The 13971-nt window shown below is 56.4% G+C and overlaps 2 protein-coding genes across 4 annotated transcripts in view; one reads left to right on the top strand and one right to left on the bottom strand.

Moving 5' to 3' along the window:
* Positions 1 to 8: 8 nt before the first annotated feature.
* Slc39a5 (solute carrier family 39 member 5) lies at positions 9 to 5253 on the top strand. 3 transcript variants are annotated; one of them, XM_029542427.1, is made up of 12 exons: positions 9 to 59; positions 308 to 387; positions 1032 to 1384; positions 1741 to 1921; positions 2640 to 2802; positions 2969 to 3138; positions 3368 to 3508; positions 3873 to 3966; positions 4050 to 4208; positions 4341 to 4421; positions 4503 to 4693; positions 4994 to 5253. In XM_029542427.1, the coding sequence occupies exons 3-12, from the start codon at positions 1101 to 1103 to the stop codon at positions 5135 to 5137; spliced, it is 1608 nt and encodes a 535-aa protein (XP_029398287.1). In that variant the 5' UTR covers positions 9 to 59; positions 308 to 387; positions 1032 to 1100; the 3' UTR covers positions 5138 to 5253. The 3 variants fall into 3 exon arrangements, with proteins under 3 accessions (XP_029398287.1, XP_029398289.1, XP_029398288.1); XM_029542429.1 differs by lacking the exon at positions 308 to 387 and having other exon boundaries at positions 13 to 59; XM_029542428.1 differs by lacking the exons at positions 9 to 59; positions 308 to 387 and adding an exon at positions 673 to 766.
* Positions 5254 to 7991: 2738 nt separating this feature from the next.
* The window catches only part of Ankrd52 (ankyrin repeat domain 52), an 18395-nt gene continuing 12415 nt past the window's right edge, over positions 7992 to 13971 (bottom strand). Inside the window, exons 18-27 of the mRNA XM_029542024.1 lie at positions 13755 to 13842; positions 13510 to 13627; positions 12451 to 12670; positions 12220 to 12307; positions 12033 to 12116; positions 11810 to 11955; positions 11640 to 11722; positions 11354 to 11436; positions 11085 to 11176; positions 7992 to 10744 (exon numbers count right to left, since the gene is read on the bottom strand). Of these exons, the coding sequence (XP_029397884.1) occupies positions 10494 to 10744; positions 11085 to 11176; positions 11354 to 11436; positions 11640 to 11722; positions 11810 to 11955; positions 12033 to 12116; positions 12220 to 12307; positions 12451 to 12670; positions 13510 to 13627; positions 13755 to 13842 (1253 nt within the window). The 3' untranslated portion in view covers positions 7992 to 10493. The remainder of the gene's footprint in view (positions 10745 to 11084; positions 11177 to 11353; positions 11437 to 11639; positions 11723 to 11809; positions 11956 to 12032; positions 12117 to 12219; positions 12308 to 12450; positions 12671 to 13509; positions 13628 to 13754; positions 13843 to 13971) is intronic.

The following is a 13971-nucleotide window of genomic DNA, read 5'->3' on the forward strand; positions in this document are numbered from 1 at the left end:
CAAGAAGGCTGGGTCCCCCTTCCTCTGGGTGCCTTTTGTGTCTCCTGTCCTGCCGTCAGGTAATGCTAACCCCAACCCCCTGGGCCACTCAGTCTGACCCCCAATTGTAAGCCGGGTCAGATGTCAGAGGGGAGCCCTGTTCTTTTCCTCTTCCTTGTTCATGGATTACAGAGCTGGGGGTGCTGACGGCTAATGCTTGCTGGAGTGGGGAATTAAAGCTCTTTTGCTTCCCAGGGTGGGCATCGCTGAAGTCTCCCCTGAATGCACCTGGGATTGCCACTTATCTGCCTCTCCCTCTAACTCCCAGTTTAGGGACACCTTGGCTCAACTCTCCAGGGAATGTGGGGATGGGGTTGGAAACAGATGCAGCTCAGTACCAGATGTAAGGTACATGGGGAGGGGTATGTTCAGGAAAAGGCTTGGGCGGTGCTGAGTGGGTTATGGGTTATAAAATATTTAAGAGGGAAAAAACTGAGCACAGGTTCTTAACCATGTGGCTTCCTCAGGGCAGAGGGTGCCCCTCCCCAGTCAGGGCCCTGCAGAGACTGACTTTTGACCCCCCCATCCCAGAGACCAGTGAACCATTAACTCCTATATGAACCTTCCCACACTTGCCCCACCCCTGACTCCGCCCCAAAGCAGGTGGGCTAAGGGGAAACCTATCCATTTCAGCCCTCTGTGTGACGTGGCTTCCACTGCATCTGAAGGCTGAGTTCCTTCACTCGGATCTCTTAAGGTCCACAGTGAGACCTTCCAGGCACCTGAGGTGACAGCTCTCACACTGCCAGTAGGGGTGAGGCCCTGCATAGGGAGAGGGAGTAGGGAGGTGGAACGAGCTTGAGAGGTGGGTCATCTCAAGGAGAGCTCTGGGGTCAGGAGGCTGCTCCAGGAGGCAGCAGGGAGAGGCAGAGGACACCTGAGCCTGCAGAGGCTGCAGACAGACTCAGTAAGCAGTGGTAAGTGTAAGAGCATCTCCCTAGCTCTCAGCTGAGGAGCAGCAGCTCTGACCCCACTCCTCCTCCTTGTTCCAGGGTACAATCCTCAGGATGTCTCAAAGGAAATAGAAGTCAGAACCAGAGCCTCTAACCACAGCCCTAGTGATGGGGCCCCCAGTACATCATCTGTTGACTGGCCTGTGTGTGGGGGTGGCCTTGGGCTGGGTAGGAGGCTCGGTCCCAAACCTGGGCCCAGCCGAACAGGAACAGAACCACTACCTGGCCCAGCTGTTTGGCCTGTATGGAGAGAATGGGACACTGACTGCAGGGGGCCTGGCTCGGCTTCTCCACAGCCTAGGACTAGGCCGAGTCCAGGGCCTCCGTCTGGGACACCATGAGCCTCCCACTGGGCGGGCTGCACCCACAAGTGGAGACAATTTCACACACAGGTAGTAATCTCTCTCCCAAACACTGTGGCATCTCCTGGTTCCGCTCAGTGCCTGCTTAGTTAGGCTCCAGCTGCCCCGTGCATGAATCCCGAGTTACAAATCCTCTCGCACCAACTGCTCCTCTATTGGCTTCAATTCTCCTTCCGATCAGTAAAGCCCTTGCTGCAGTACTTCCAGGCTTTCCCTGCCAAGCCCACGGCTACCCACTTTAGGTTCTCCCATAAATGACAGCTCTCAGATCGTCCCAGGACGGACTGTGGTTGTCTCTCCTTCCCCAAACCTCCCAGGTGACAGCTCAGGGCAGGTGTCAGGGAACCTGAATGAGTCTGACTTGCTTGCTGATCCATCTAATGTAGGCTGCACGAGCCGGAGCTGAGTGTGGCCGTCTGGGCAGGGGTGCCTCTGGGCCCTTCGGGTTGGGGTGACCAGGAAGAGTCAAAGGTTCCCGACCTGCACGGGTCAGGGCCCTCGGGCCTAGACCTCATCCAGAGGCTTCTGCTGTTGGACCACTCGTTGGCTGACCATCTGAATGAGGATGTGAGTGAGTCGCTAGACACGGAGAAGGGGCCACAGGAGGAGGTGGCCTGAAGTATTTGGCCCTTAGGGGGCTTGAAATATGTGAAGAGTCAGTAAACGAACAGCTACTCAGTATTCGGATATGTTATTCTAACGGTGTAAGGTGTTCCCTTTGACCTTAGCGCAGGCTGACCAAATTCAGGGGTGTCACTTAGCAAGCACACAATCCAGGGAAGTGATCTCGGGGTTAGGCTGTGGGGAATGGTTATGTGGAAAAGTGTCCTGGAGATGATGGTATGTCCATCTAAGACAGTCCATCTGTTCCTTGCTCTACACACACAAGGCGACAGACAAAGCTGCCGGGCCCTGAGATCAGGTGGCATGCCCTATCAAAAGAAGCACTCCGGCCTAGTCTGGATCAACCCATGGTGGGGTGTTGACTAAAAATGGATGGCATATCAGGTTTCTTGTCTAGTGGCCAAAGTAGCTCATCACTAACACAAGGAAATTCTTAGGGTAGCGTTCTCTAGCAAATTAAGAAATGTATGTCGAATACTTACATTGGATTGGATACTCACCAGGGATTAACACACATTAAGTCCCCTGTCTCTGATGCATATGCCAATATGAGCCAATGGGACCCTGAGAAAGACCTGGGACTCGATGGAAGAGCAGATGTCAAGACTTGGGTTGCAGGTCACAGTGACCCCCCTAATACATGGCCCCCCTCAATCTCCAGTGTCTGAATGGCTCCCAGCTGCTGGTCAATTTTGGACTGAGCCCTGTTGCTCCTCTGACCCCTCGTCAGTTCGCTCTGCTGTGCCCAGCCCTGCTTTATCAGATTGACAGCCGTGTTTGCATCAAAACCACAGCTCCAGCACCTCCGGGGGATGTACTGTCTGGTCAGTGGATGAGTGGGGTGGGCGACACCCTGCATCCTGGTAGGGAGTGGTTCCCTTGCTAAGGGGGAGGGGAGCTTATCGGGGTCCAACCTCCCATGAGGGTATCTGTGTCCACGTCGTGCCTCCGGGTCAGCCCTGCCCTAACGTTAGACCCAATTCTCCCCAGCCCTGCTTCACAGTGGCCTGGCAGTCCTGTTCCTCAGCCTCCCTGCTCCCCTCTCCCTGCTGCTGCTGCGGCTCCTGGGACCTCGTCTGTTGCGGCCAGTGCTGGGCTTCCTGGGGGCCCTGGCCGTGGGTACTCTCTGTGGGGATGCTCTGCTGCACCTGCTCCCACATGTATGTGAACCTCCATCCACACAGCCTGACCCGGCGGTAACTGGCCATGGAGCCGTGTGTTTCTAGCCATAGCCCTCGTCCCTCTGTCAGCTCCCACATCCTGACCCCTCACCCCGGGTTTCAGCCACAGCTGTCTTCTGGGATGCATGAGTAAAAAGCTTGCTGGGAGGAGGGGATGCTACGGGGTTGTAGGAGTTTCTAGGGCCTGCCCTGATCTACTCTCTGACAGGCCCAAGGAGGGCGGCACACAGGACCCAGTGAGCAAGCAGAGGAGGACCTGGGTCCGGGGCTGTCGGTGCTTGGTGGCCTCTTCCTGCTCTTCATGCTAGAGAACACGCTAGGACTTGTGCGGCACAGAGGGCTCAGGCCAGTGAGTGACACCCTTTCTTCTCCTCCTGCCAAACCCAGAAGTCCTAGCCAAGCCAGGAGGGAGGGGCAGCAAGCACTTCTGGTCCTTGGCCGCTTGGCCAATCTCATAGGACCTGTCCACCTCTGCGTGGGGATGGGCCCCTTAGCATAGACCTGGGACTTCTGGCCAAATGGCTTGTTCTCTGCAGTTCCTATCAACATTAAACAGAGAGAGATGCCAACCTGGGAAAGGGTGCAGGTCAGAAAGCACTGTCCAGGTGTTAGCAGTGGCACCAGGTGTTCATCTTCCCAGCTGCCGGGCTGGGCTCCCCTCAGCCCCTGGCCCTGCTGCCTCCTGCACCAGGAGGGTTACCCTCCCATTTCAGAGATGCTGCAGGAACAAAAGGGATCTTGGAGAACCAAACCCTGACCCAGAGGATGGCAGTGGGATGGTCCTTCGACCCCTACAGGCAGCTTCAGGTGACTAGCAGAGACAATGAGCTCACCAGCCTGCAGCTCCCACTTACAGTTACCAACACTTGACCTGGGCCTTCTTGCCACAGAGCCAGAGGTTCAGGGCCAGAGGGAGAACAGCCAGTCCCCACCATCTCCAGCCCCTCTTGCGCACCAAGGCCACAGCCACGAGCACCGGGGTGGCAGTATCGCATGGATGGTCCTCCTGGGAGATTGCCTGCACAACCTCACGGACGGGCTCGCATTAGGTCTGAGGCCGCAGACAGGCGGTGGGAGGCAGGGCTCTGAGCCAGCAGGGGTAGGGGAGCTCCCAGGGAGGTGGGAGGGATGAGAACCAGAGGGAGCTCAGACAGCACACCCTTTGACCCTGCTGCTGATAGGTGCTGCCTTTTCCGACGGCTTCTCCAGTGGCCTCAGCACTACCCTAGCAGTCTTCTGCCACGAGCTGCCCCACGAGCTGGGTAGGAATGGCACCCGTGGGGTAGGTGGGCTGGGGGGGGGCATCTCTGACTTACCCCTTTCCTATGTTCTCCCCACAACAGGCGACTTTGCCATGCTGCTTAGGGAGGGGCTGTCCTTTCGGAAGCTTCTGCTGCTGAGCCTCGTCTCTGGAGCCCTGGGACTGGGGGGTGCAGCCCTGGGGGTGGGGCTCAGCTTGGGCCCTGTGCCCCTCACCCCCTGGGTGTTTGGGACCACGGCTGGGGTTTTCCTCTATGTGGCCCTGGTGGATATGGTGAGATGTGGGGTAGAACGGACAGTTTAAGGACAGTGGGCAGGTGGCGTGGAGAGGGACAACCCAGTCTGACACTGCACGACACCCTTTCTTGTGTGTCAAGGGGGCATTGCATGGGGCCTGGGGGTGTGTCCTGTTAATCCCATCACTCAGGAGGCATTGAGTTCGAGGTCAGCCGGGTCTACAAATGTCCCAGACCTGCTAGCAGGGCTAGACAGTGAGGTCTTGCCTCAGACGTAGGTAAATAGGTAAGTAGGTCATAGGTCAGAGCAGAGTCCTGACAGTCTTTCTTCCTTGCAGCTGCCAACCCTGCTTCGTCCTCCCGAGCCCCTGCCTGTGCTCCATGTGCTTCTGCAGGGGCTGGGGCTGCTACTGGGGGGCAGCCTCATGTTTACCATAGCCCTGTTGGAGGAGAAGCTACTGCCCTCGGTTCCTGATGGCTGAGGTGGGCCAGTGGCAGAGGACCCAGGCTGCCCCTCCTTCCCCCCACCGCAGGAATGGAGGCGGGACACAGGGCCAGTAGGAGCAATAGGATTTTAATAAACAGAACCCATCCCAAAGCCATGACTACGACAGTTGTACTTGCACCAAAACAGCATAGAAAACCGGGGTGTGGTGGGAGGGCTCAAAGCAGGTTTGGGGAGGACAAGCGTGGGGGCCTGGAGGATGTGGGGTGCGTCAGTCTTCAGGGATAGCATTGTGCTTTAGCCCAGTGGGGAGGGGCAGGGCAAATGCACCAAGGTCCCCGTGTTTTCTGCTGCCCTCGCACCCTGGGGATGCAGGTATCTGGCTTTATTGCTGCCCACCAGCATTAACACCCCTGACCCCAACACTAGCACCACAGGTGGATCCAGGAAAGGGAGAGGGAAGGGCAGGAATGAGGAAATTGCTTAGAGAAAGATTCAACTAGAATCCAGTGAATTGTGCTCAGTTCTCTTTACTTCCTACAACCGAGTACATGGGTCACAGGGTGAGGGTGCGACGGCACAGGGATATGCCCCTCCGTGCCTCCCAACACGCCTGCACACAGGATGGTGGTGTCTGCAGCATCACAGGTCATGCAGGGCATGGGGAAGGGGTTCACACACACATAGATGCCCACAGTGGGTACCAGACAGAGAACACCCCTGAATATACACAGCTGTACATGGGGAACCCCAGGTCCCCACCCAACCCTCTCCCCTGTCTTGCTGTTCCCCAGCAGGAGAACTGTATTGCTTTGAGAGAGCCACCCTGGGGCTGCTCTGCCAGGCACCCTCCCCTCCCACCCGCCCCTATTTTGGCACATCTGCAAGACACATGTCAGCGAGAGTAGGCACCCTCCCTCCCAGGCTTCTGTGGCTTGGAGTTGGGGAAGGGGTAGGAGATACCATCCTCCATCTTTCCCTAGCCCTTCCCAAACCCCTGCCAGACCCACTCCAGCCAAACCCACCCCCACCCCCAAAACACACACACACACACACACACACACACACACACACACAAAGCTGAGCTATCCAGGAATACAAGTGAACAAGATTGTCCAGGATGGGAGCAGAGGCGGGAGGAAGGACTGGAAGCAGAGACCCCACCCTGGCACCTGGCGTGGGTAAGACTGGCACAACAGCTACTTTAGTGCAACTGGAGGGGCGCCCAGAGTGAAGGTGGGGACAGGAGGGCCCAGGGAAAGGGCCTTGCAGGAGTGAGCGAGGGCCAAGGGTAGATCCTCTTGTCACCCGCCGTCCTCGGCCCTCCCAAATGCAGTGACAGTGTCCCCCTCACACCTACGTGGGCAACAGCAGCCTCGGAGTCAGTACCTTCAAGTAATTCAAGGAGCAGACCCTCCCCACCCCAACTCCCTTCTATCTCTGGGAATTTGGTCGCTTCTCATAGGGGTTGGGTTGGGAGGAGGGAGTCCCCAAGTCAGACCCTTCTTCCTCTACACCTCCCTCTTCCCAGACCGCGGGGCTTGGTCCTCAGAGATTCCTCCTCTGTCCTTGCCCGAGCCAGGCCAAGGCCCAGAGGGCGGAGCCACCACAGCAGGGAAGAGGTTGCTCTGCTCCCTGCCGTCCTCGAAAGGTAGGGTTCAGACTCGGCGGGTGGGCGGATGGGGCCGCACTAGCTTGCCCCTGGAGTAGGGTTTCTGGGCTAGGGTCTGTAAGGCTATTTTCCTTTGCGGTGGGAAGGGGAGGCAGGGAATGAACATTGGGTGTGGGGAGAGGGTGAGAAACGGCTGAGAGGGAAGGAGGAAGGGGCCTCCCCGCTGGAGCATAGTCACTGGAGTCATCGACAAAGAAAGAAACGCTCGCTCGTGTGCATAACATACACAGTGTGCGTACTCCAGCCCGGCAGTCTGGCCTCACCCCGCCTCTCAGGACCCCTTCCAAGACCACAGAGAGGGTTTTGGGGGTACAGTTGTAGAACCATTCACTCAGGCCCCACCATCCCCACCCCCAGCCTCTTCTCCCCTTCTGATCCAGGGAGGAAGAAGGTGCTTGGGGGGCAGACAGCGGTGGAGACAGTGTGGAGTTTTCCTTTGGTTACATATTGAAGGCAAAGGTGAGCTGGACTTACAGTCAGAACGGATAGGGGAGGAGGGAGGAGGAGGGGCCGTGGCTGGGGTTAGAGAGGGAGGCGGCCCTCCTCAGCCCCTCCACCCCAAGGAACACGTCTACGTGGGGTGGCAATCCCTCAGTCTCATGTCTCCCACCCCCCACAGCACCAAACAAAAGGAGAAGCCCCCTCCCCCAGGGGCGACTCCCCACCCCAACCTGGGCTGTACATTCAGTGGTTTTTCAGCAGTCCTATGGCTCAGGGGGCCACGGGTGGGGGGAGGTAGCCCGTCAGTCTCAGAGTCACAGTTGGACAGTGGCAGTGACCCAGGTCTGTTGGTCCATTCTGGGACCCACAGTTTGTGCCATTTGTTTTTCTGAAGTACACAAACCTAGCAAAGCCACCGCCCAATCAGAAACATCCCCCAAAATCAGAAACTAAAACCTGGCTCTGTTCACGTCACCCTCTGATTCCCATGTCTGTTTCCCTGTCTCCTATGTAGCCCTCACTCTGTCTCCTTTGCTGGGACCTGGGGCTGTCCCCAGGGTCCTCACGTAAATAGGCCTTTTCACAAAAGTGCTTATTACTTGAAGCAAGTGCTTTAGAGCTGCGGTGGGGAGAGGGGAGGGGGAGGAGAGGGAGAGGGAAGGAGATGTTCCCTCCCCACCCAGCCCCTAAGATTGGGGGGCATTCTGCCTGTTTTACTTCTCCACACCCGTGTAAGTCAGAGAGGTTTTTTTAAAAAAAAAAAAAAAAAAACAACAACAACAAAAAAAAAACCTTAACATTAAAATAAATATGCAGTGGCCATGAGAATGGTCAAAATGCTTCAAAAACACTAGGGGCTGGGAAGCCCGGGTGGGGTGGGGTGCGGGGTTTCCTTTGGCATAGGAGAGGAGGCTGCTTGTCCTCCAGGCCTCCTCACAGCCACCTGAGGAGGGACAGAGGACCCCCTGCCATCTTCCCAGCATTGCTGACAGTGTGCCCAGGACAGCAGGGAACAGACAAGCCACCTGAAATCTCATCTAGCAAAACAAAACGGGGCTCCCGACAAATCCTCAGACTGTCCTCTGTCATCACCAAGCATTGATAAAGGAGAACACGACCGATACCCCAGTCATCCCGGGGAAAGCGTCCCTGCTCCCCAGCCCCCACCACCTCATTCCCAGCACCAAGATGAGAGGGGAGAGGGGGATGAAATGGGAAGATTTTAGGAGAGAGAATTGAAGTTAGGGGACAAGCTTTGCAGAACCAGCAGGGTGGGGATGGGGGCGGCAGCCCTTAAGAGAGGTCACATTGATTGTCGCATAGGGAAGGAGAGGGCATGAAGGGGTGTGGGCAAGAGGGGCATTGCAAGGCCCTTTGGCTTTGAAAACAAAAATAAAAACTAAAAGCTGCAGAATCCTTCTCACAATAATGGTCACTTGGAAGCCTTGAAATGGTTTAGGATATGAGGGTTGGGGGCAGCAAGACACAAAGATAAACAGGGACCATGAAAAGGAAAGATTCGGACAAACGCCCCAGGCTTCTGGAACCAGCGTGAGGTATGGTGCAAGGTATCTGTCGGGAGGAAGGGCTCCCTGGGACAGCCCCTCTCCCCTCAGCTCACCCCTGACAAGGGTGGCAAGACATTCAAGGGACACAACTGAAAAATGGGTAAAAATGAGGGTGACGCAAGCGTGGGTGGGAAGGAGGTGGAGGGATCTCCAGGGGAGACCCCTGTACTGTGTAAACGAAGCCCGTCCAGTTCTCAGTTCTCAGGGGGCAATACTGATGGCAGCCAACCTGGGCAAGGATGCACTGTGGGGGAGGGCAGGACCTCTATTCAAGTTCTGTGTCTTGGCCCCGGGCTGAGGTATTGCGTGTGAGGAAGGGACACTGGGTTATGGGATTGGGTCCAACCATGCAGAGGCTCACCAAGGAGATGGACAGGGCATCTGAAGGGACCAGGGCCAGATGCAATGCTACATTTGAAGAGAACACTGCCCTCCCCATTCCAGCCCAGTTTGGCTTCTCGGGTACATTCCAGAACCTTATCAGTGCAGCGTCTACTCAACCATCTCTCCATGCTGGGAGGGCAGGGGACTGAACCGAGCCACAGCGTCTGTCTGTTGCTCCCTTGACCAGTGCTCCCCCCCTCCCACGGAGGAAGGCCTGCTTCCCTAACAAGAGGTCCCCACACTGCCCTGCCCTTCCTACCATCTTTGGCTTCATATCAAGAGTGACTGGGGCAGTGGGTACTCTCAGACATGACAGAAGGTAGAGACAGACACAGGGCATGGAAAACTCTGGGGTTGGGGGACACAGGAGGAAGAACATGGTCCCTACCTCCAATCACATGCAAACACATGCCTGAAACACAGGACATATACTAGGGCTGTAGTTTTGAAATGGGCAGGATAATAATTTGTTTCTTCCCCTAAAGAACAAAATGCTTACTTAAAAATTCATGACAAGCCTCAAAAGTTCAAGGAGAAGAGAGCCAAGGAGGGAATGGCCACAGGCTCCCCTCTCCCAAAAGAAGTTAAAAGAAAGAAGCAAGGTTAAAGTGCGTGGTGAGGGGGCCAGGCCAGAAGTGGGAAACAGGAGCAGGCTGTGGGGGCAGAAGCAGCCCTTGGTTTGCACATGAGGAGCCGGGGGGGGGGGGGGGGATAGAGCGCAGGTTCTGGGCCGGGTTCAGTAGTTGCTGCTTCAAGTGTTTGCATTTGAATTTTAGGGGTGATAGGATATGGGGGGGAAGCTCTAGGCCCCAGTGCTAAATACCCTCCCCCCTCATCCTCTAGCTGCCCCTGAAGGGGAAGGGGGACACCCCCAGAGTGCTCACACAGTACCAGAAATTAAGGCTTCTCACTGCTGCAGGGATGGAGGGCCAAGCAGGGAGGCAGTGATGGGTATGGAGGAAGAGGAGGGGTCTGCCTGGCAGCAGAGGAGAGTCGGAAGGAAGAGTTGGGGGAGCTGGCAGCAAACAGGGGCAACAGAGATGGAGTCAAAGGGGGGAGCCAGGCATTTAGCAATCATTTTGGGACACTTGGCAGAAGGGATTGCCCTGGGGGTACCAAGAGCCTAGGGTGCTCCCTGTAGGTCCCAGACCTCTGCCAGGCCAGGATGGTATGGCAAAGGGTAAGCAGCTGCTCCCCAGTGCGTCCTTCCCTCTGCCCCACCACCCAGTCGTGTTCTCCTTTAAAGTGCCCTAAATGTTTAGACTTTTTTTCTAAATAAATAGAATAAGATATCAAGCCACCGGCAGGGAGAGGGACACTGGAGGGGGCTACTCTGAGTAGCAGCCATCTAACCCAATGGCGCCATGCCGCTCCTGGCTGTAGGGACAAGAGGCCCCGTGAGGCAGGGCGCCACAGCCACCCACCGTCTTGGCGGCCGCGATACCGCAGTTCTTGAGCAGGCTGAAGCTGAAAGGACTGACGGCGTCCTTGGGTGGGAAAGGCTTCATGGTGGAAAGGATCAAGGCCAGGCAGTCTGCCACGTCTTTGTTAGGAGCGCAGGCCAGCGCTGGGGTGTGACCTGCAGGACCAAGGGGGAGAATGGAGGCTCAGGGTCCTGGATCCCAGTCCCCACCCGCCCTTCCTGAGCTCTAGGCTGTGGAGGGGAGCCAAGGGAGGCGCCCACCCACTGTAGCCAGACAACCAGGCGAGGGCCCAGGGAGGCCGGGGTAAAGGGCAGCACACTGGGGTATGTGGGAAGTCTTCCTGACCCAGCCAGATCCACCCAGCTCCATCAGACAACCCTCTGAGACCTAGGACACCGGTGATGGGTGTGGCCCTGCCCTCACCATTTCCCCTGGGAAGAAAATCTCATGTGTAACAAGGTTTACCTCCTAAAGAAAGCCCCTGACTCCACCCACCTTCTTCATCCACAGCCAGCACTGTGGCCCCACGACTCAGCAGGGCCTGCACCACAGAAGCCAGGCCGTTGCGGGCAGCAATGTGGAGAGGCCTTAGAAGAGAAAAGCAAAGGCATACTGAGTAGGGTGCCAGGCTGTTCTGCCAACCCAAGGTGGGTGACAAGGACACTGAACAAACACTGTGAGCTCTGGCGAGCACCTGGAGGGCAGGTTGCTTTCTTCACCCACCTGCCTCCCCCAGTCAGGAGCCCCCTTCCCCGGGCACTCACATCTGCAGCGCACTGTTGGTAGCATTGATAAGGCCAAGGTCTTGGGTCTCTGCCAGGATCATGAGGGCACATTTCTCATGGCCCTGAGGAAGAGGGACAGAAAGGAGGGACTTGGGACAGAAGCCCAACAGGCAACAGGACAGAAACTGGGAGGGAGGTGAGGAGAGACATGCTTCACCAGTCAGGTAGCCTAGTTAGCCCTGGTTGCTGTTACGGTCTATCCTGCACCACTCATGCCCTGTACTGAGTCCTGGCCTCCACCGACACTCCCTACTCTGCGCAGTACCTTGCTACAAGCCAAGTGAAGGGCAGTGTTCTTGTTCTCATCCAACACGGTCAGGTCTGCCTTCCCTCGGTACAGCAAAAATTCTACAAAGGAGACAACTGAGGCTTAAGTCTCCCTGCAGAGCGGCAACCATGCCTCCCCACCTTCCTGCCGTGGCGGATGCTACGCACCCACAGCAGCAGTCTGTCCACTCTCAGCAGCCGTCATGAGCGCAGTGCGGCCAGTGTGGTCGGTGGCATTCACTTCAGCTTGGTGCTGCAACAGCATCCGGAGCCCAGAGACATTGTCCGCGAAGGCAGCGGCGTGAAGGGGAGTCCTAGGGGCCAGAGCAGAATGAAACAGGGCTGCTCTTCTGTGTGGGCAGAGGCCAGAGGCAGAGGGCTCGGCACTCACCGTCCTTTGGCATCTCGGCTGTTCACAATCTTGGCACCCAGAGCCCCCAGCAGCATTTCTGTGGTGCTGTCCTGGTTATTAATTCTGGAGTTGGGGAGAGGGGCCATCAGAGGCAGGGAACCAGACGGAGACCCCACCTCAGCCCGGGCCAGCACACCGAGAGCCGGCTGATTCAGGTGATGCTTACACTGCACAGTGCAAAGGAGTGAAGGGGTTTCCCTCCAAGTATGAGAACGGGCTGTGTTCAAGTAACAACTCCAGACACTCTTCATGTCCTGAGCATGAGGAAGGAAGTCTGGTGAGGGTGAGAAACACCAGGAGCCTCCATCTGCTCTGACCTGTCTTTGGCCCTCCAATCTACTTCCAGATCCCCTCCTACAGCACACGTCCCTATGCCTATCAAAGGCCCCACTAGTACCAGTGTAGGAGGCCCAGTGCATGGGCGAGTATCCGCTGTAATCGACACCAGCATCTAGGGGGTCTGTGGAAAGCGCAGCCTGCAGCAGAGTCCGCAGCACTGCAGTGTGGCCACAGGCTGAGGCCAGGTGAATGGGTGTGCGGCCCTTAAAGTCTCGGCACAGTACAAATGCATCGTGGTCCAGCAGGGCAGCCAGGCAGTCCTCACAACCAGTCACTGCCTGCAGAGTACACAGGAGGTGAAAGTGTAAGAAGCCACTCTTTTTTTTTTTTTTGGTCTTTTGAGACAGGGTTTCTCTGTATAGCCCTGGCCGTCCTGGAACTCACTTTGTAGATCAGGCTAGCCACCATGCCTGGCTCAAGAAGCCTCTCTTTTTCCAGTGCCTAGCTGATGGGGGCTAGCCTCAGAGCCAGGATCACGTCCAACAATCCATCCTTATCTCTACACTCTTCTGGTGTTAAGGACCAGCAGCTACACTCCTGACAGTCTGAATAGCCACAGCCAAGCCTGAGGTTCTTGGAACAAAAGGCCAGAGAGCAAGAACAAGTCTGGGAGATGTAGTAAGATCCCTAAAATAAAAGATCTGCTGGGAACAGTGAGACAGCACCTTCAACCCCAGCACTTGGAACCTATGAGAGTTTAAAGCCAGCATGACCTACAGAGTTAGTTCAGAGTCTGCCAGGACTCTGTAGTGAGATCCTGTCTATAAAAGGGGGTGGGGGAGTGAGGAAGGAAGGAAGAAAAGTAGGGAAGGAAAGAAGGAAGGAAGAAAAAAAGAAAAAGAGAATAAGAGACCAACCCTTTCAGGGTAGTAGCAACAGAACATGTATGCAGGTACAAAGCACAGTCTCAAAGGGATGAACTGGGTGAGAGGAGAAAGCAAGAGTCACAGGAAGAGATGGGAGATACTGATCCCAGAGCAAGCCCAGGCCCAGCGAGGCCCAGAGACAAATCCTACTCTACTCACTAGGCCTCCCGATGGCCGGTCTGCCACTAGTGGGCCCTATGTTCTACCCGAGACCTGCCTGTGAGCAACCCCATTCCCAGCAGCCGACTCACCCCACGGTGGAGGGCAGTGCGGCCCCGGAGGTCAGCAGCATCAGCCGTGGATCCCTTCTCTAGCAGCAGATGTACACAGTCCACGTGGCCATTCATAATGGCCAGCATCAGTGGGGTTCTACAGAGCAAGCAGGACAAAGGGTGAGGGGTTCCTCACTTCTCAGCTGTTTGGCAAGGACTGAGTAGAGAAAGGATGAGGGTCTGGAAGAGGGGAAAAACATATTCCATTCCTGGCCCACACTCACTGTCCATAGGCATCCATGACATCTGTGATGTCAGCTCGCTCCCCACTGTCAATCAGCAAGTGCAGGGAATCTGTGTGGCCAGAGGCAGCTGAAAGAAAAGGGAACCTCTGTCAGGACAGTGCCAGGAGGGCAGGAGGCAGGTTAAATCTGCTCAAGGGGGCCGGAGAGAGGGCTCAGCAGGTAAGAGCACTGACTGCTCTTCCAGAGGTCCTGAGTT

Source organism: Mus pahari, chromosome 9, assembly GCF_900095145.1.
Source record: "Mus pahari chromosome 9, PAHARI_EIJ_v1.1, whole genome shotgun sequence".
Classification (NCBI taxonomy): Eukaryota; Metazoa; Chordata; class Mammalia; order Rodentia; family Muridae; genus Mus; species Mus pahari.